The sequence below is a fragment of the Dromaius novaehollandiae genome, chromosome 3 (genome assembly GCF_036370855.1).
Source record: "Dromaius novaehollandiae isolate bDroNov1 chromosome 3, bDroNov1.hap1, whole genome shotgun sequence".
Lineage (NCBI taxonomy): Eukaryota > Metazoa > Chordata > Aves > Casuariiformes > Dromaiidae > Dromaius > Dromaius novaehollandiae.
Genome location: NC_088100.1, coordinates 47119754 through 47141492, shown reverse-complemented (window position 1 = coordinate 47141492; position 21739 = coordinate 47119754). Strand labels below are relative to the sequence as shown.

Below are 21739 nucleotides of genomic sequence, written 5' to 3'. Positions count from 1 at the left end.
TGATTCTTTGTTATTTCTAGCCAACTGCAATAGTCAAGAAAATCCTGCAGTCTATTTCCTTTGGGTTTGGCATTTTTTAAAGAGAGAAAACAGACTTTGTGAGCATGCATGTGAATGCTTTAAGCTAGATTCAGTCAGCTGGATTCTGAGAATAATGAACTTCAAAATCAAGTTATATCCAAGCTTCAGACTGTCTAGTCAGTTTGGTTTCATGAAAATGTGTAAAGGCAGTGAATTCAAGACTGAAGTTTCTTATATATTTTAAAATCCCAAATAGTAGGAGAAAGATATTTTGATTAAACATGTAAAGGTTCAGGGTGCTATACACCTGTTAAATGCTCATCTTGTACTTTTTTTGGTACAACTGCTTGTTTCTGTACAGCTGTCTCTTCAATAAAACAGTTCTATACTTTGTGTATACTGAGCATGTACAAACTTCACTGCATTAATACAAAGCTGAGGAAGCAACCAGAAGGGCTGCAGGCAAACAAGCTGTTAAGTTAAGACCCCAGATGGCCCATGTGGGGAAAAAGCCTTCCGTGACAGGGAGGTGTTTGGACATGTGAAAGCTGAATAACTTTGCTTGTTGCACAAAATGGTAACCAGATCATCAAGTTAACACATGGGATTCTACAGCAAAGGGAAAGTCTTGTCACCACATGGAAATTATAATCATTGATGCTTCAGAGCATCTACTGCCTCTTATTATCTTATCAAGTAAACAGCAGGGATCCCATTCGGGACTTCATGTCTTTTTATGATGCTGTAGCACATAGCTCATTGCACACAGATTTTAACTATTTGAATTGCACTGTGGCTTTAATGTACAACCACATTAATATAGTGCCTAGGATGCTGGAGAGAAACATATGTAAGGCAGTTAAAAAGAAAAACAGAAGCCATTACCACTAAAACAACAGTTAGCTAATAGCTGATATGCAACTTCTCTGAAGTTAGCACAGGAATACGCATGGTAAAATTGTCTTGTAAGCAGAGGAGAGAACAAGATACTATTTCCATGTGCTATTTCCATTAGTGTGTGATTCATTATTATTGATAGTACAGTTAAAATAAAGTTGCTATGTAGGTAAAATTTAAAGTATGGCTACTCACAAGCATTAGCTCTAATTTAAGAGTGCATTTTTCAGAATATCCCAAGAGACCAAACTGACCCAGAGCAATCAAGACTTTCAAAGACAGAAAACAACCAGAAGACAGAGCTGTATATTATCATTTCAAAAGAGCGGTATGGTTCAGTAGTTGCCACAAAGCGGGCGGGGGAGGGAAATCAGCTCAGCAAACATTCTCATATTATTCTACCCCTCCTAAGTATAAATAAATTAACATAGAGAGGAATCTATGCATTTCTTGAGACCTTCCAAATCCCTGCTGCTGACAGTTTCTTGCTTCAGCACAAAAGTGAATTTAATAATATCCCAAACTTAATAATGGGATGAATTTGATGGCAACAGCAACAGCATTGCTCTGTTCTTTCTATATATTTCTGTGTCTACACTCTGTGTGAATAACCTGGAGCAAATTTTCATGTATTTTCTGTTGACCAATCTAGCAGAAACTATTCTGTCAAAATAGATCTCTGAAGGTATTACTGTAAGTACAAATCGAGAGGGAAGAGCTTTTGGCAACTGCAAATAGAAGATTTCAACCACAAGTTAATAATCTGATCTAATTCCTATTTAGCTAGCTGTAGACTTTTCAGCACAACTCTCTGGGATTTAACTGCCTAGGGAATATAAAGTTTAGGGGTTAAAAAAAAAAGGCAAACAGCAGGCAAACATTGTCCTTACTAATATGTGTAAGTTTCACTTGATACAATTATTTTGATAAGGTATGGGATTATGAAAGAATCTTTTTTAACGGATTTAGGATTATGATAAACAATTATCCTAAGTGGGACCAGGTTTTTCTGATAAATATTTTTCTTCATGTCATCTGTCCGCATCCATGTGCTTTCTCGCAGCTGAGTTTTCAAGCAACTCTATTTTTCTTAATCTTTTACTGCATCACTGAAATATAATTTCTAGGGAAAAGAAGTACAACTTAATTCTTTAGACTTTATTGTTTTGGTAATAAATTAAAATGAAACAGACTCTCACTGTTTTCAGAAAACTGTCAGGAGACCTACAATGAAAAATAATAGTTTGTAGAGCTTAATTAGCTTAATTGCAATGTTTAATAAATGAGACACCTACCTGCAGTGATAATCAAATCTTGTCACTGATCTGAGTCTACAGGGTTTTTCCTTTTTCCCCCACTTTTTTCATGATAGCTTGCAAAATGCTAATTTTACTTGGAGTTTATTCAAACACAGTCAGAGAATGTGCTCCATATTACATGTATTCACACCAGATTTTCCCACTCTGAAAATTACAATACTCTATCTTCTTTATAAAAAGATATGAGTAGGGAACCAAAAACATACAAGGAGGGTTGTTAAACTTCCGAAGCCGTCTTGATTAAAGGAACAGATCTAAGGCCAACTGAATAGCTGTCAGAGTTCTCGCTTACAGGTCATCTCACTTAAAGGTAAACATACTAGGCCCCAAATCTCAGTGCACGCGAGCAATGTGGTTAGGTTAAGGGTGTGGGGTTGCTTCTGAGCAAGTGCAGACAGTTTCTATTGATCAGAAGCAATAGAAAAAAACCCCAAAAGTTTGGCCATGTCCACCAAGACTGAGAAGGTCTATTAGACCAATAAGGCTGAGAATTTCAGCCTCTACAACTTACAGTTTTTCCCCACTTCGAGAAGCTGACATTTAACTTTTTCAGTGTAATTAAATAAGATTATTTCCTTCACTTATAATGCAGATTTACTGCCTAAAAGCCTAATAAAGTCCAGATTGTAAACAACTTCACGTTAGATACAGTACAGTTAAAGTTTATTGCTACCTCTTTTGAGCTTGCTTTGGCATGTTGTTGTTGAAAACAACAAAGATGCAAAAAGATAAGAGATGATTTATCAGATTCTTATAACCTTTTTGACTATGTTTATTGAGGTACAAAGTATTCAGTCTTGGACTAGTGCATGACAATGATACCTCAGCTTTGCTTTAAAGCCAAAGGAAAAATAACTTTCTGTTATCTCCAAATATACCTGTATGCCCTGAAAGCAGAAGCAACTTGCTTGTAAACATCATTATATAGCATTCTAAGATGAAAGAGAAATCTCAACAGATACCATGTGATGTTCACTCAAGCTCTTAACACCAAAGCCCTCAATTCTGCTCCTTGTTGTGAACTTTGGAGGCACAGGAGGCTACAGCGCAGCACAGTATTCAGCAAATCAAATTCGATTCTGGTAATAAATATCTAAACTGCCAGTGCAACCTTGGACTCAGTGGATGCTTTAGTACATGCATCTGGTTATTAGTGTGAACAGATCTCAAGGACTAGGGACAATTCATTTTCAGAGCCATTTTGGATTTCAGTGAGAAAGGTGCTTTTAGATAATTAATGACTCCTCCTTCACATTGCCAATAAATATAATTTTCTCCAAGTATTAATAGAACAGACTAGGGACAGAACTTGCAACAAAGAGTATTTTAACTTGAAGAGAGATGAAGTAAGAAAATTGCTTCAATGTTTCATAAATAAATAAATGTATCCACCTCTGTAACTAAAGGTATTCTGACAGAAAGATATACGATTAAAGAGGCTTTTAAAGCAAGTAACCATGTTCAGTCTCAAGAGCACAAAATCTCTAGTTTGCCTTCTGGAAAATAAACGTATTTTACAAATTTGCACAATGAACGAATGAAATCAAGGTCAACGAATATTTCCCCCCCAGTATTCTATCCTAACACCTGTTCCTCTTTATAGCTTGCTCAGAAAAAAATTCAACCACTATCAGCAACTGTAAGCTCTCAGACTGACAAATTCTGTTATCCAAATTCTATTATCTGTTGCCAGCTCAACACCACTCTGTTAAGCAATTCTCAAGTCTTTCCACTCCCTATAGGGCAATTTCTCCAAAGCATATCCCCTTGACTGATGAAGTAAAACTCAAGAATTTTTCAGCAGCAGTTCCTGAGTGGACAAACACTTGTATATATTTTTTCAGAAAAAACGAACAAACGTAAATAGGCAAGCTAGTCCCACAACAAGGAACTTCCTCAGCAAATATTCATGCTCTGGAGAAATGGTAATACGCTGTTTCCTATTGAAATGGTCCAAAAGCAGCACTTACACTCATCTACAATATAGTGATCACCCAGGGAGCCAGTTCTTGTCCTTTAGACATAGCACTGGATCTGCTCTATTCAGAGAGAAAGAATTGCAACATTTTAGTTTAAAAGTAATAAAATCCTAATCACTTACTGCAATTCCCCAGATGGCTATCTATCTGTAGCTTTTTAACTGTTGTTAAAGTCACTCTCTCATAACTGGAGTCATGAAAACCATCATATTCTAATTTTCTGAAAGCTTGTAGACCCAATATCCTTAGTATAGACAAAGTATAATGAAGCACTTTCCCATAGGAAAGTCTTCCACTTATATTCTTTGATGCCAACTAACCTTCACATCTGCTATTTCCTTATTGATTTGCTACAACTTGGCACTTTTGTAGAGTGTCTGATGAGGCAATTCTGTTCAATGGCACCAGTTCCTCTTCAGCAAAAGTAGTGGAGTAAAATAGCTGGTTTCCTATACCTTTAGGAGAAAGGCTGTGTGCAAATCACAGAAACAAACATGTACTCATCAGTTATATGTGAGTATACGGAGAAGAAGAGAGTTTGTTCCTTTCATACTGAACCATTACCTATGTAAAATTATGCAAACTACATCTGGTTTTGAATTCTTTAAGCAAATGAGGAGTCATTCTTGGTCCCACATAAAAAATCCAGTTCAAAATACATAGTGCTCACTATGGAAATAAGCCTGAAATTAGTCATCACTTAAAACATGATCCAAACAGATTTACAAATCAGTAATGCACATTAGAGAATATCAGGAGAAAGAATATGTTTGTTTGTTTTGCTGTTATTGAAGGCAAAGACATCAAAGATTCTTTGTTCAAGCAAAGTGAAATCATTTCTTCTTGACACACATTCCCCTAATGAAATATTTCACTTGAAACTAAAATGGTAAGTAATATCAATTATCTAATAGTATTCATTTATAACATTGTGGAAAACACCTGCGTCAAAAAAGGGAAAGTGTTGCATACTTAAAATAAAGATCAAGTGTAACACTTCAGTTTCAAATAGCCTGAAACCATTAAAGTATCGGTGTTTTATTTGTATTTTACTTGGGTTTTCTTCTATTCCAATCCTCTGCATGCATAAGGTTTAACCTTTTTTTTGTTTGAGTGAAACTTCAAATTCTTTAATCTTTAATGTCTATAATTTGATTGGTGCATAGTCTTATTGGGATTTAACTTTTTTTTTTACTTGTATGTCTTTAATCCTAGATTCATAAAGTATTTAAAACACCTACTGAAATCAATGTAAACCTATTTACAATGCATTAAAGCATAAAGATATAGTTCCATCTCATGATTTTCAGGTTGTAGTAATAGTTTAAGAGGTTGCTCCCCCACAAATTCATTTGCTTTAAGTTGAATCAGTACAATTAAGAGAAAAGGGAAGGTAAGCTGGGAGACTGTCAGAAAAGGAAAGAATGAGTATTAATTTCTTACACCAACTTTTCTACCAGAGAATCGTATTTTAGAACCAGACATTCATTCTACTGAGCCCATAGCAAAACTGCTAAAGATTCTCAATATGTTATATACAAATTAAGGCTATGATTCATTGCTACAGCTAGCAAAACAGGCCCATTATTGCCCACACCATGCAGCCTGGAATGGCTTTGGCCTGTCCTAACAATTACATTAACAATTAATTAACAATTTTTAATTAATAAATTAATGATTAATCTCCCAAATAATTCCTGAGTCTGGGGATGTCAAGTACATACCAATGAGAGTGAAAAATTCAGAATCTGTTAGAAAGTATTGTTTGTTCTAGGTACAGGTAACATTTCATTTGTTCTGCAAGCAAGGTAGGTTTGCTGTGTCAGTCTGCTCATCTCCCATAAGCTTGCAGAAAGCCAAACACATGTGAATAGAATTTGATTATATACTTTAAATAGTAGTTCCTTTCCCCTAAGTGCCTTAGAAGTTGCTACAACAGTTGCAACTTAAAACCGTGTCTCAATTTTGGAAATCAAAATTCCATGTTAGAGGATGACAACATAAAAAATTTTTGAAGCTGAAGTGGTTTTAGAAGTGTTAGTGTATATATCCTTAGATTTTTCAACATTTCTTGATTAACTTCTGCTCAGCTTTGATGATTCAGCTGACCAATTTGCTCAACTGTACCCCCTTCAATTTAAAGTTTCTGCGAAAATTCTGGCATCTAAAAATGTCAAGAATACCACATACTTCCAACAAAATATGCAAGCACTGCAAACACATTAGTAGTGCATGCATCAAAAGCCTGCACCTGTCACCCTAATTTAATAAAAAAATTTCATTGGACTGATAAAATGTGAAAAAAATGACAAGTTATACAGCAGATGACATAGCAACATCTGTCCTGCTGGTGGAAGATAAATGTATTCAAGCTCTAATATGATCAAGCAGACGGAGTCACATGAGCAATGCAAAATGGTGAATCATGTTTTTGGATAGTTATTCTGCTCTTGGGTTTGAAAGACAGGCTTTTGCAGTCACTGGCTTATTTGTTCGCAGCACTGATTTTTGCTGGAAATGACCAGTTCAGCCTTTTTTAAGTATCAAAGCTAGAAACACAGTCCAGAATTTTGGCCAAAGTCCAATTCATACTGGAATGTGAACTTTCTCTATGATTTGAAAGAGATTATTCTCTTTTTATGTTAATTTCAGTGGCAATATGTAAGAAAAGGAATTCCTCACAGCCTTTCAACAAATCATCTAGAGATAGACAAATATTTCCCACAGTTCTAGTTAAATTAGTTATCTTTATCATGAGGTTAGAAGTGTTTGTATTAGTCCCTATAAAACTAATTAATCTGCATACACAGATAATTTGCAATTACAGCCTCTCCCTACAGTCAGGCTGCAGTGTATACGTGTATGAAAACTGTCTAATGCTTTAACAGCAGCCAGAAATTTTACAAGATTCTTCTAATATATTTGTAGTTTGTAGCATAGTATCTACGCATTAAGCGTCTAGACCAAGGTACCAATCTAGGCTTCTCTATAAATGGGAAAAGATCTGTAATTCTGGAGAACACTGAATCTTCCTAGGATAGTTATTTAAGGTAGTTGGTAAGAATTGTTTTCTAGTGACTTTCAGTTTCTTTCTGCTGCCAATAAAAATCTAACACTATTTTAGAGTAGATATCTACATTTTAGATGGATTGAAGTTAAGTGAGGAGAAACCTGCCTTATGTGTGTCAGAAAGTGTAGACTACATCTTTCCTAGTAACCTAAACCATTTAGGAGTCTGTTTTCTGGATTTGAGACCAACCCGCAGGATCTTACTATGTCTACCTGTTAAGCTTTCTCAATTTACAAAACAAGGTGGCCATATCACAACAGTCCACTATGAGTAGTCCCTTTGCTGAGCTAAGTTTAGGAATTGATGGAAAAATGTTAATTGTCCCAGAGCAAAAATTGCACCAGAAACCATTCTAACAACTTAGAACTATAAATATTGCAATTTGTTTATCTGTGCCCACTCCCTGGTACATTTAATATGTTAGTATAGTCCTAACCTACAGGTTTTGAGACATGTCAGGAATAGAGCCTATTCCTGGTTTTGCTCAAAGTCATTTTACTGATGCCAGGCCTCCTTTTACAATTCTTATATCTATAAAACAGCAGTAACAATACCTTGGCTCCACATTTAATCTATGAACACAGATAAAGTAGCAGTTGATAATATTATTAAAATATAGTTTATGCAAATTGTAAGAAAATATAATATTAATAGTTTGAATGACATATATGCAGCAACAGGCTTTTAACATTATGATTCCATCACTAATTTCAACACAGTTAAATATAACAAATAGCATTTCGAATCAAACCTTTTTACAGCTCCAACATTTGTAGGTGATGGTGACTGTGTTGTCAGGTTTATCCATTAAATGTTAATAAATTTAACTTATCAAAGTGATTCTGTATTTTTAAAGGGAAAACTGAAGAATGAAGATCAAGATCAAGAGTCTTAATGATTTCTGAAACTGTTAAGAAATCTATTTAGAATGTATTTAGAAACTATTTAGGAATCAAGCTCTATCTTGAAAATAAATCCCGGAACACATTATTAGCTTAATAGGAACGTAAAAAAGAACTCATTACTGTTTACGAGATAAGCCTTATAATTTCCCTTCAATCTCCCTTTCATCTTTGATGATGATGATGTTTAAAAATACAGTCACTGAGAGTACCTAGTCCTCTTCATTATGAACAGGCTGTACAAGCTAAATTCTCCTTAATTTCAGAAGAGAGATTTCTTGTATGAGGCAGCCATAACTGGAATTTCAATGCCTCCTCTACTATCTTCTGATTTTATGGGTAGAGAGACACCTGACTAGGATACCACTGCTGGATTTCACATCCATAATAAACTATACTAAGTGCTTCTGTACTTCAAGAAACAAAAGCTGCATAAGACATACTAGATGTAGCCAGAAAATCAATTAAGAAATAAAACTGTTGTTATTGTTCAATCCAAATAAATGTCTCAGCAGTTCAACTTGAAAATAGTACACTTGAAAGATGACAAGCTGGATAGGCTTAGTTAAAAGTTCAAACATCAAAGACACTGTTCTCAGAGCTTCTTTGCTAGATAAGGTGAAAGAAGAGCTAGACAGCACATCATAGAAAATGTCTGGTGCCAATCTTTCTTTCTCATGGAAAGTTCCTTAAGGAATGTGGCCTGTCTTCTTTTTTCACAGTTCTTCAAAGAAAGAACAAGAAAGTCAAGTCTTCAAATGTATCCAGAATATTTCCTTTATTTTATAGCTCATCAGGCAGAACTGGTTTCAGTTATTAAATAAGATAGACTGATCAAATACAAACATTTCAAGAAAGGGAATACTAAATCCTTTGCTAATTTTCACAATGCCTAGTTCCTTACAAGAAATAATAATTTACTAATTAGATGTATTAAAATAATAAAAACTCTCTTGCTCTCCTGAAATCATAATTCACAATAAAATTTACATAATAACTTATCTGGATTTTGGTTGCCAATTATCTTTGGATATATACCTATTCTGAGAACTCTCTGAACCTATTCTGAACAAATTCAGCATAAAAGAACATATAATTTATTATTATTACTATTATTATGAGTGACTGTCTCAGATTTTTGGATGTGGAAAAAAATCATAATTTTCTATACAAGAAAACGATGAGTACATAAAACGACCATGTAAGAAATGTGAATAAACAAAAAACTGCTAAGAAATACATTGCTTGTCTTTGTTCAATGTGTTCATGGACAGATAATCCTCCAATCCATACTCTCATACATAAAACATGGCTTAGTATATTTTTTGTAAAAATCAGTAATCCATATTGTCAAGATTAAGGATCCTGAATACTTTAAATACAAGTTCAATTAATGCATGAATACCGAAATATGCTTAAGAGACATCCATATCAAATACAGCTTATGTAATTATTACCGTAGATGTATTGCTAAAAGGCTAGTTTAACTGATCTTGACAAGCATTCCGTTCAGAGCAACGAGTAACTCTCTAGAGAAGAAATGCATCAGTGTGATAGGACTCTAGGTGGTGTTCAGGGCTCTCCTGCCACTGGAAACATTTCTCATGCACAAAGCAATGTTAACGCAGTTAGACAACACCTCAGCAGTATCATGTATAAATTGACAAGGCAGAACCAAGAGTTCACCTCTGCTAATGAATGGTGGCTTTCAGGCTGCTTCAGTAGGCATGAACTCAACTCTGAAGGTTGTTCATATAGCAGGATTTCATCTCACACAAGACTGGCTAAACTGAGAGACACTTCAGGCTGGAGAATGGCTTCTGAGTCACATTCCCAGGATGAGTCACAGATCAAATCTGCAAACTTTCTGTGCCTACTTGGTGATAGATCTATTAGCTTTGAAGAGCAACACAATTTGCTGTGTTTTATCAGCCTCTGACAGTAGGAAATTTTCTCAGATGTACCCTGAATTTCCTAAACAAACACTGAAATCTGCCTTTTATAAAGGATCCTGTCTGGAGCTGAAGGATTCTCTGTGATCTAGTTCAGTTCCCTTTCTCACCTTGCTCATGATCTAAGCACAGAGATAAAGGGAAAAAGGATGAAAAGAGAAGAACAAAAATGAAAACTGTTCTTGCCCTTCCTCCTGGAGAAAACAGCAGGAGAAAGAGGGGAAGGTGCTAAGGTTAGATAGCAATTAGGTCATGCATTTCTGAGGAGGAAAAGCCTTGCAACCAAGCCTATGCTCAGATCCCAAAGTTCAGGCATTCTCTTACAAGTGATCCTGCCAGCCATGGCATTATAGGCCCAGAAGAGGCCAGAAAGTGAAGTGTATCAAATGAGAGAAAGGAAAGGGCTTACCAGTTAACAAAAAACCTACAAGAGTACATAAGGACAAGCTAATTCGGGAAGTATCAGCTATTAAGTTGTTGTAGATTTTCTCATCCTCACACCTCCAAACGTCTAGGCAACAGAACTCACTTCCGAAAGGGGGCTGATTCCCAATGGCTTGCACATTCAGCTGGGTGATACAAGATCTCCCTCTGCCACAGAAAGGGGCGCTCTCTGCTCCCCTCACATGAGTTCTAGCACTCTAGCAGTCATAGCAGCCTTCTTCACTACTGAAAACTAAACCTGCAACAACAAAAAAAGATCCATTTTCAGCTGGATCAGAAATCTGGACTGACCTCTACCACTGCTCAAGACAACAGACCTTGAGGCTAAAAGCAGGAGAAGAGGTTAGACTACTCACAGCTAGACTGGCCTTAGCTGATTGCTAGGGCTGATCAAGACATCTAGTGAGAGATATGACCAGAACCCATTTAACAGGAATTAGTAGTGATTAAATTCCAAACTTCAGTGGTATCACTAAACAGTCTCCAAAATAAGAGATGGAATGGGTTTCTCTTAACTACAAAATGATTTTCCAAGCATCAAGGTTGTAATACTCCATTGAATCAGGTACATTTTTTAGAACTTGTTGGTTTTTTGCTTACAACAAGTCCCAACATAACTGAGGATTCAAAATATGGCCTGGATAAGATTTGTTTATCATCAGGCTTAACTCTCCTAGTACAAATGTATAGTTAATTAACCATTATGTCCCTCTGGACTCTAGTTTCTTGTATCCTTTCTATGCAGGTGACAGTTAGATCTCACTGTGTTTGAACATCTCTTATACTCTCAGAAAGACCATCATTATTCAGACAAACTCCATGAAGGATCAGTATGGAGCATTAATGTGTGTGCACTAATCAGTGCATATTATTGTGAGACATAATTTTGCAAAATAATACAAATGTCAACTTACTGCTGGTATGCTCATTCTACCTCTACATTACATTCACACTGGGAACTAGCTGGAAAACAGTAAAGTCAGGTGGGACCATAGGTTACGTAGTTTAGCCCTCTTGGGAGTTCTGTGTGAAGATCAGCATAAAACTTTTTTCTCTATGGATATTTTGAAATAAGGTAGAAATGGATGGTGAGCTGTGGAAAATATTAATTCAAATGATCCAAAGATATAGGAGACGTTTCCTAACGTCAACTTTCAATTTGTTTTTGATGTCTCTCTTCAATTTCCTTTTAAAAATAACTAGTGGGGACACAACTTATATGTAAAGTATTTTATTTAATATTGTAATTAATGTGAATGACTAATCTTGTTTTCATGGGAAAGTTTTGTATACTTCTTTGAGAGGGCTCTGAAAAGCATTTATTTGTACATGTAGAAAACCGGTTTCTAAGGGCTGTAGCTGTAACATTAATATTGCATGGTGGCCAGCAACTTAATAAGGGTGCTTAATGTCTGGATATATGGAGTAATGCAGTTTAAATCTGTGTGGAAACTAAAAGTCAGCTAGCTTTCTACATGCATCCTTTTCAGCAGAAAGGGAAGCGGAATGGAGAAAGGAAATGTTCCATCTATTTTTAGCTTAATGCCTCAGCCCTGAGCAGCAACAGGAAGCCAAACATATGCTCTTGTTTATGGAAGGAACGTTAATGGCTCTGACAACCCCACAGAAGGGGGCAGTGTCAAGATGGCGTAAAACCATTTCAGTCACTTTGTCCCAGTAACTACAGCTTGGTTGGAATGAGGCCCTTTATGTGAATTTGTTCTGCTTTCTGACCCCATATTCAAAACACAGACCACTCACCTCAAAGAGCTTAATGGTACCAAATTTATCTGAATTTCTTCCATTTAGAATTTAAATGCACTGCTGCTCTTGTTATAGCCTGCATCTACGCATCATTTAACCTACCTAACTCCACCTAGCTCTTTTCATTTTTTAAAGAAGTAAGTAGAATTCAGTAAGGCAGAGGTATTTTGAGGTCTCTGGACAAAGTCTGTATTTCATTCCCATAGAGTCTGTCATTGAAGATTCAATTATTGTGTGTCTAGGGAGTTACCATAGACCTTGTTGTACAGGTTTGCACCTGTGGCTGCTTTTTGTCTACATTCAAATAAGCAGTGGTTGATTGAGTGTGTGTTCATAGAAAAGTAGGAGTAATCATGGGAAAAGGGAAGTAGTGCACTTCAGCTGCATGTGTTTCTAGCAGATAGGCCCAAACAACAATGACCCAAAAGAAAAAAGGATTATTTATATTCAATTCACTTCTACTCAACTATGTGTTTTCACACAGAAGTGCAGGTCTGTATTGGTCACATTCCAATGTGACCTTGCTCTAAAGTAATTTCATTTTCAAGCAAGCTGAACCTGTGTGTGGAATCTGCTACCAATTTATTTTTAAGCATCATCCAGATCACAAAAACTGTATTCCATTAGCCACTGACAGTTATTGTATATGTGAAAAGCTCAGAAGCACTGTTTCCTTCATATTTGTCTTGCATCAACTGAATGGTTGATACCCACTGCCAAATTTCATGCTTTATTTTCTACATTCAACTAAAGGGTCAGTGTGTTTGTGAGCATACACTCATGTGCAAGCCAATGTGCCACACACACATTTATTTGTTAAATGGACAAATGGCATTTGCCTATTATAACATTCAAACCAGCGTTTGAAAACTCCACTGAGACTATACTGATTTCATGCATGCCATTGTCACTCATGACACAGGGATGGTGTTCATACCTTTACCTTTGCTGCTATTCTCTTGTTTATGCCAGGCATTCTGTCACTTGTATTCCAGCTGCAAACAGTGGGAAAATTCCCCTACAACTCCTTTCCACTTTTAGAGACTATTCCTGAGATTTTCCAATGCATAGCTAGAGCTTCCTGCAACTTCCTTTAGCAATGGGGTGAGAATTCAGAAGAAGATAGACACTGAGGACTGAACTGTCCTTTCCCCCTCCAAATATCACGAGGGAGGTAGGAACAATAGGGATAGGTGAAAAGGGTGGGGGGGGCAGGGAGAATGAGGGGTAGTCCGAATGGATACTTGTAGAGAAAAAGTAGCGCAGAAAAAAAATGGACAATACTGTAGAAAAGTAGAGTTGTAGTATAAAAATGGATCCTGAAAAAGAAAAGGAAAGGAACTGGCAAAAGTAAATGGGAACAAAACAATAGTCTATCAGATAAAGCTTAGGTGTGGGAGTCAGGATTCCCAAGTTAGTCCCCTATCTGCCTTTCACTGAGTGACCTTGAAAAAGATGCATTCCCTTTTAGTGCTTCAGCTTCCTTCTCAGCATAACAAGCATATAAAATATACAACTCTCATAGAGAGCTGAAACACCTTTAATTCTTGGTACAGAGGTAATGACACTAACTTACTGCTATTAGAGAGAGAGAAAATGACTTTGTTTTTGATTACTTGCTACACAAATGACTGGTAACCCTAACTGAGAAAAGTATCATTGTGCCTGGTACTGACATTGAAAAGTACAGAAATGAAAAAATCATGAAAAAAACAAAGCAAAAGTACACAACAACTTCAAAAACAACCTGTGCAAAAATAATTTAAAAATTGTAGACCACATGTAAACACATGTGCTGCAGTAATTTCTTTGTAAGTGAGGACAGAGAAATACAAATATAAGCAGGGTAAACTTAATACCGCTCTTCTCAATTTCAGAACTGTCAATCAGAAGGAAAACAGACACTGGAATTTTGAGAAACAGACTCAGAGACTGTGGAAAATGGAGGCAATGGAAAATATGAGCTTTTTGATCCAAAAGCAGTTTAGTGTGAGATAAGTACCTTTCATGGAAAGAATACTTTTTTTATTTTTTTTTTCCATTTATTCCAAAGAGGAAAGAAAAAAGACTTTGGAAACTTGAAAACTTTCTTGAAACATAGTTGTTCTTCATTTCTATTCAGAATCCTGGAAGCAACAATGGAATGGTCAAGGCTCATTTTTGTTATCATTTTCAAGATGTAAGCATTTGGGAAAGCCTTCAGATCAGCTGAATCAGCCAATGGAAAGGAAGAGAAATTTGTAAAGAAGGAAGAAATTCAGCAACTTGAGAAACACATCAGGACCACAACCCTAACAGTAGATATGGGTAGAATTTACTTCCACATTTTTAACTTGTAATTCTTGGATAATACTAAGGTCTTTTTGTTGTTCCCAATGAAAGGGCCCAACTTGTCCCTTGAAACTGCGGGTACAGACCCACCAGTCATATAACACTTTCAGAAAACTACTTTCTTTGCCTGCTCAGACCAGGTAAGCAGCTCTTAAAAGGAGAGAGCACTGAAAATTTCCTTCCCTTTCTGGCTGCTTAAAGGAGTTGTAACATATTTCTCAGACCACAGAGAGGCTGAGGATAATCTGAAGGACCTAATCGACCTCTGGAAATGCCATTCTGTTAAAAATCCGGGCATTGTCCTTTTCCATCAAAGCTGTTTGGCAGGGATGTTGGGTTCACAAGGATGACAGTATTCTTAATGTATATACAGGTGCTCTGCAAGTTTTTAACTCCAGCAGGTATTAATCTTGTGGTTAGTGTGTGTGTCTAATTCCCATTTAGGTTCTCCTTCAAAAATGTTCTTCTTTTGTTTTAGCATCACTACAGTTTTGGCCAGGTTCCAAAGATTTGTAAAGAAAAATTTCAATGGACTTCTCTATAGATAATTTATGCAGAAATTACCTTCAGTCTCATGGGCAGCTACTGAGCCTCACTGTGATTGGAACTAATAACTATTACCAAGATATGATAATTTCATTTAACATTAGGAAACCACCTGGTGCCTTCATTTCATGTTGTAACATAATGCCACTGTTTTGCTAAATCCACTCTCATTATAACAAGACAAAGTAGCTGATAAAAAGCATACACACAGGATGTGTACGGATAAAATTATACTCTCGATCATTTTTGTGCAACTTCCCAGAAGTCATACTTACATAGATTTTTTACATAGAAAGGGACTATTAAAATGTAATCTGAACTCCTGATTAATGAAAGCTATGTATTTCATTGGGTAGCCTCTACAATAAAAATATAACATCTGTTTGGGCTATGCTGTATCCATTCTTCTCATAATGGCTGTGTGTGATAGCTGAATCCAGCACATCTCTAGGTAAATTGTACTAGTGGTTAATTACTCTCACTGTTAAAAATATGCACATTATTTCTAGTGTGAATTTTCCTAACTCCGGCTTTGAAACACTGGATCTCATTATGCCTTTTGCTGCTAGATTAAACAGCCATCTACTGTCGAAAGTCTCATTCGCATTAAGGCAGTTATGGACCATGATCGAGTCACCTCTTAACCTTCTCTTCAACAGATTAAACAGATGATCTTCTTTAGCTTCTAACTCTAAGGCTTACTTCCAGACCTCCAGTCATTCCTTCACCTTTTATGAACCCTCTCCAACTTTAAACATATTTTTGAAGTGTGGTCACCAGAACCGGGCACAATATTTCATTAACAGCCTTTCCTACTTGATATTCACTTGTTTATATATCAAAGGATTTAATATTTACTGTTTTAAAACTCCTTTAGCTTACTGATAAAACAGAAAGTATTCTAAAAGCAATTTAAAACACGAGTATTTATCTTTATTTTTTATACATAATGCAGGAAAAAAAGTATACAGCACTTTGTCTTTTCTATATTATCTACATCCAATGTCACTTCTGCACATTAAGATATTTTTCTGATACTTGTCTTCCTTTATCAATTGTCTGTACCTTAGTGTTTTTTATATTAATATTAATATCTATGAGTTTTTCAATGCTAGTAATGCCCTTTAAGGCAATCTGACTTACTGTCTTATTTTAATTATTTTCTTGGCTTTTTATTTTCTTCATGCAAGAAAATCGTATTTCTGAAGCAATTTGTTTATACATACAAATATGTACATTTCTTTATACATACAAATACAGATGCAGTACACTGATCAGAGTTACAGCATTCTGTTTTCTGATAATGAAATTATATGATACTAATCAACCTAATTAGATAAAAATGCCTAATTTTACCAGAAAATTTACCATTATAGATAGATAGAATTTATCCAAATGTTTTGTTTTCTTTTTTATGGAATATATATTTAATTAGATTGTATTCCTTATACAGCTAGCTCTAGCAAATATCATCTATATCAAGCAAGCTCTAATTTGTACCTGGAAGATCCTTCAGAAAGTGAATGAATCAAATGAAATTGTATAGTTTTCATTTTTCTTTTCTCTTTGAACATGATTTTCACTTACTTGTTTGCTACAGCAGTCGTAGCAACTTCTAGTGCTTAAACTTAGATCCATTTCACTAGGTACAAAATAACACTAATTAATTTGAATATTATTTAGATAAAATAGTACATTGTAATCAGAGAAATAACAGGAATCAGTTGCTAGTTGTAATAAATACTTAACTATCAGTGCTTTTTCATGGCACAGAATACTTAATAACTATGATCTGTTCACACATAAATTTGAGGTCAAATTTAGATTTATTTTGTTGAATAAACATATTTGCTGGAATTTAACATCTGAATAAAAAAATCTTCTGTTTTGCTTTGACTTCTCTCTTTCATAATTATGTAGGAGAATTCAGAACATACTAAAAGCAGTTATATACCAAATTATGTGATCTGACAACATAAATCTATTGTGCGTAAGTCTAGGCTATTTCAAATGCATATATTGCTAAAACAAAGGTCTTTCTATGCTGGATGTACAATTGGTACTTCGTTAGCAGCAAGTCCTCTTTAGGTCTTGGATACAATATACTAGACAAACACAAAATATCCTTAGATAAATAGAAGGAGGAAGAGAGGAGCAAGGAAAAAATTTGCAGAAAAGAGAGCAGTATATTAATACACAGAGAGGAAAAAATATCCAGAGAAAAAGAAATAGTGTGGCTGCTAAAAAAAATCTGAAAACATGCACACGCACACACACGTACACGCACACTCACACGCACACACACAAAGAAGATAAGAATAAGATAGAAAATCAAGGGGTAGGGAGAAGGAAAACTAAAAGTTAAGAAGATGCAGAGAAATGTGTTTCTGGCAATTGGACTGAAAGACACTGCTAAGCAAAAATTGCTTCCTAATATTTTAGAGTCTACAGTTCCAATCTGAAAGAGAACGAGTTCAAAGTCTTCTGCCAGGCAAAAATGAAATTAAAGCCCTGTAGTGTTTTCTGGTAATGCAATAAATACCTTATGTCATCTCTTTATGGCTTGAGACTTCAATCATTTTCACCCTTTTAAAAAATCTCAGTCTCTAAACTTTCTTTGAATGTTGTTTCATTGAATTGCTTCACATATTTCCTGTCATCAAGAGACCTCTAATTGATTAGTTACTTCTATTAATTTCCTCAGCTCCTTTTCCAAGGAACATTCTGGGGAAAATATCCAGAACCATCCTAATGCATGCTGTAAGGTAAGCAGCCTAAACAGCTTTATATACCAAACATTAATGGATTTTTATTTCCAAGCAGAAGTTGAAAGCCCTATAGTTATTCTAAGAAATTAAAAATACATGTATACTTGGATTGACACTAAAGTCATAAGATTAAATAGTGAGTATTTAGGCTTGGTATCAAAACAAATTTTGTACTCTCTGCATCTGATGAGAGGAACTGAGTATGCATTCCTCAATTTTTGGGCCAACTTACAAGCTACCTTGAGCCTCAGTTTATCTGATTTTAAATGCCAATGTAAGTCACCTCAAAGCTTTATGTGACAGCATAACAACTCAAAAAACAGAATATAATAGCTAAAAGTCTTCAAAACATACCAAAGATCAGCCAAACTTTGAGAACACCTCTCTCCCTTGGAATATCTGAGACACATCTGTGCTATCAAAGATGAGGGGATACAGAACAAACCAGCCTTTGTCCCTTCACACATACTTCTCATTAATTTAAGCAAAATTAAGCACTTGATGAAGGTAGGAAAAAAACATTTCTCTCTAATACAGCTGCATATTTCACTATATTTCAAATTGAATGACCTAAGTAACATGTTAAAAGGACTAGAAAAGCTGGAAGGATCTGAGCTTGTTATATGGACCTCAAGTTCAATTTGACATTTTCCCAAAAATATGAAGTCCAAAAAGATTTTTCTCATCCCAGCCACTGATACTGTAAGTGTGATCCAGTTGTTCAAGGAAAGACTGACAGATCTTTAAGTAAGTATAGTGCCATTGAACTGACCCTGTAACTCATACTCCGACAAAACTCATTCTTCTATACAGCAATGGGAGATATGTCTGAGCAAAGTATTCAGGTTTCTGGATCTACTCCATCACTGTATATTTAGCTCTTTAAGCAAAAATCATCAGAAAAAATGTCTTTTATTTCCCATGAGATATTTTACACCTGCTTTCTTTGTTACCTTGGAAATCCTCAAAAAAGTGCTTTTCAGCTGGTTTTGACAGCAGGGGGATCATATTCCTTACTACACCTCTGCAAGGTGCACACTTTCCCCCCACAATCACAATAGAAAATCTTTGCAAACAGAATATAAGTCTTACCTTGAAGAAAGTCATAGTTGCTCCATCTTCAACTGCTCCATACTCTATCTTTGTCTGCTTGGCCAAATCGTCGGCAGAATCAATAGGCGATTCCATACGTTCCACTGTCAGAAAGGCGGCTAGGTTAGCAGTGTACGAGGAAATGATGATAAGTGTGAAAAACCACCAAATGCCTCCCACTATCCTGGTGGAGAGGGCTTTGGGCATGAGCTCAGAACCTAACAGAAACCAGGGGAGAAAGGTGAAACCAGTGCACAGAAAAGAATTAATAAGAGTTCAACACTTTTTGCCACAGTGGTGAGATGGAATCACTGTGCAAAAAAATCTTTAAGCTACAGGCTAACATACTGCTTGTACAAACACACATAACTGAAATGAAAAATAAGAACTAATTACACTTATAAAGACAGATCTTTTTGGAGCTGTGGGAATCAAAGGATAGTAATGGGAGACGCAGGGATCAGTGCCTTTAAAAAAAAAAAATCTATACCAAGAAAAAGCAGTTACTTGAACTGACTTTCCAGAAAAACTTGTGACTGGATTTAGCCTCTAAGTTAATACTAATATTGAATTACTTACACAGCTCTTTATCTTCAAGGCACTAAACAAACATTAATTAAATGTTTTATAAAAACATGTTTGATTAAATCAAAATGAGCTATTGTTGAAAGGAGCAGATATGACAGAGTATTTCATACCTGAAATACATAATGTAAAATATATTAGGAATATAAAGGAATCCTTGACTTTTGCCATTTGTTTTGCAGGAAAGGGTTGTTTATTGAATGCTTAGATTAAAAAAAAAACAAAACAAAAACAAACATCTCCCATCTCTATAGTTAGACCCACAATTTCAGATAAACATGGGTGGCTGTGCCACACAATTAATTTGATAGAGCAGCAATGACAATATTAGATTGCTATGCATAAACTAGAGAAAGATAGATTATAATGCATTGCTGGAGTTGCCTGCTCATGGCACTAAAGAATAGAGGGGACTACAGACACTACATGGCAATTTGCGTAATTATTAATGCTAATTTAGAGTCTAATGAGACAAATCAAAGCACATAAACTCCTCTTGTGCTTAATTATTATAAATAGGAAAAATGAAATTCAATGTAATTTACAACCACAAATATTTATTGTAAATGAACATGTATGGACTTTTTTCCCATAACATTAAGTGGAATGAAATTTCTAATGATGTGGAGTAAACAATTTCAAGCTTTACTGGAAAAAAATTTACATAAAAAATTTAAAAAGTATCCAAAAACTTGGTTTTGAAGAAATAGTTTCACCATATCCACTACGTCACTTTTTGTTTACTGATTACTACATTTGTTTTCAAATCTCCTGGGTAAAATGGAATGAAGGCAAGATGGACTATTTTATTCCTGTTAAATTTTAGTATTTATATTGAATTATTTAAGGAACTGGTCCAGCAAGGTAACACATCTTCAAATAAAGGAAAGATTATGCCAAACTTTCAACGTCAATGCCAAAAAAAAGAAAGGAACAGTAAAAAAAGGAGGAAAACCAAAGAAAAGGAAAAAAGAAGTGGTATCATAACTGGACTATTGTATTCAAAAACAGCCCATCTTACCCTGCAGTTCATCTTACCCTTGCTGTTTCAAACAAAAAAAGCTGACAGACTTGGACATGACAGCCAACTCCAGCGCCAGACTCTGCCTAGAATTCTGCAAGGAAAAAAGTAGAAAAGTACCTTTCTGATGTAGTTGCTCCTAGGCCCTGTTAGTCAGACACTTAGACACCGTAACACTAACATATTTCCCAATAAGCCCACCAGCATCAACTGTTGTTTTTTTTAATTGCTGTTCCATTTAAAATATCAACGCTAGTAAAGTCAAATAAGACTGGGAAGAAAAGAACAGTGGAAACATTTGCTGTAGTTGCCCCAATTACCACAAGTTCGTATTTTACCAAGGACTTAAACAGAGTGCCACCTAGGCCCATAAAACAGAGCCTGGTTAGGGGCTGACTGTCATGTACCCAAGGTAACGTCATGTCCAGCACTATATCCCACAGTTTCCTGGGAGCGAGGGGCATCAGCAAGACATGTATGAGTTCCCTCTATCATGTATCCTCCAGCACTACGCAAATGTTTTGTAGAGAAAAAGCATTTAACAAGCTAATGTGAGTAAGGCCCAAGCGCTATATTTTTTTTTCTAAAGGAAAGTTATCGCCATTAGGTGAGAACTTCCATGCCTGTAAAGTCTACTTTTAGATGACTTTAGGCTCATGAGAAAGATTTTTTTAAAAAACAATTACCAAAATCAAGACTGATACTCTATCCTTAACGCGGTGCCTCCAAAAGGTTATTACTGAGTCAAAGGCAAACTGACATAAGACAAGGACAGAGGGTCAGCCCTAATTCTGACTGTACTTCATGGAAACCTAACTATTATCCCCAAAAGCAGTCATTTAAAATTAATGTTGTCTTTTCCCTCACATTTTGATTGTCAAGAAATGTTTAGATGCTAGGGACTAAAATATCATTTTTCACAAAAGATAATGCAAAAATCTGAATTTATCTTCCCCTTCCCCTCCTCCATAAATATGACATTTATAGCTACATAAGGAATAAAACTTAGCATTCACAGGGACCCTGACAATCCTGTGGGACTGAGAAT

The 21739-nt window shown here is 35.6% G+C and overlaps 1 protein-coding gene across 1 annotated transcript in view; it reads right to left on the bottom strand.

Moving 5' to 3' along the window:
• Nucleotides 1-21739, bottom strand: part of GRIK2 (glutamate ionotropic receptor kainate type subunit 2) — a 438669-nt gene that overhangs the window by 83335 nt on the left and 333595 nt on the right. Inside the window, exon 14 of the mRNA XM_064508825.1 lies at nt 19086-19303. Coding sequence (XP_064364895.1) covers nt 19086-19303 — 218 coding nt within the window. The remainder of the gene's footprint in view (nt 1-19085; nt 19304-21739) is intronic.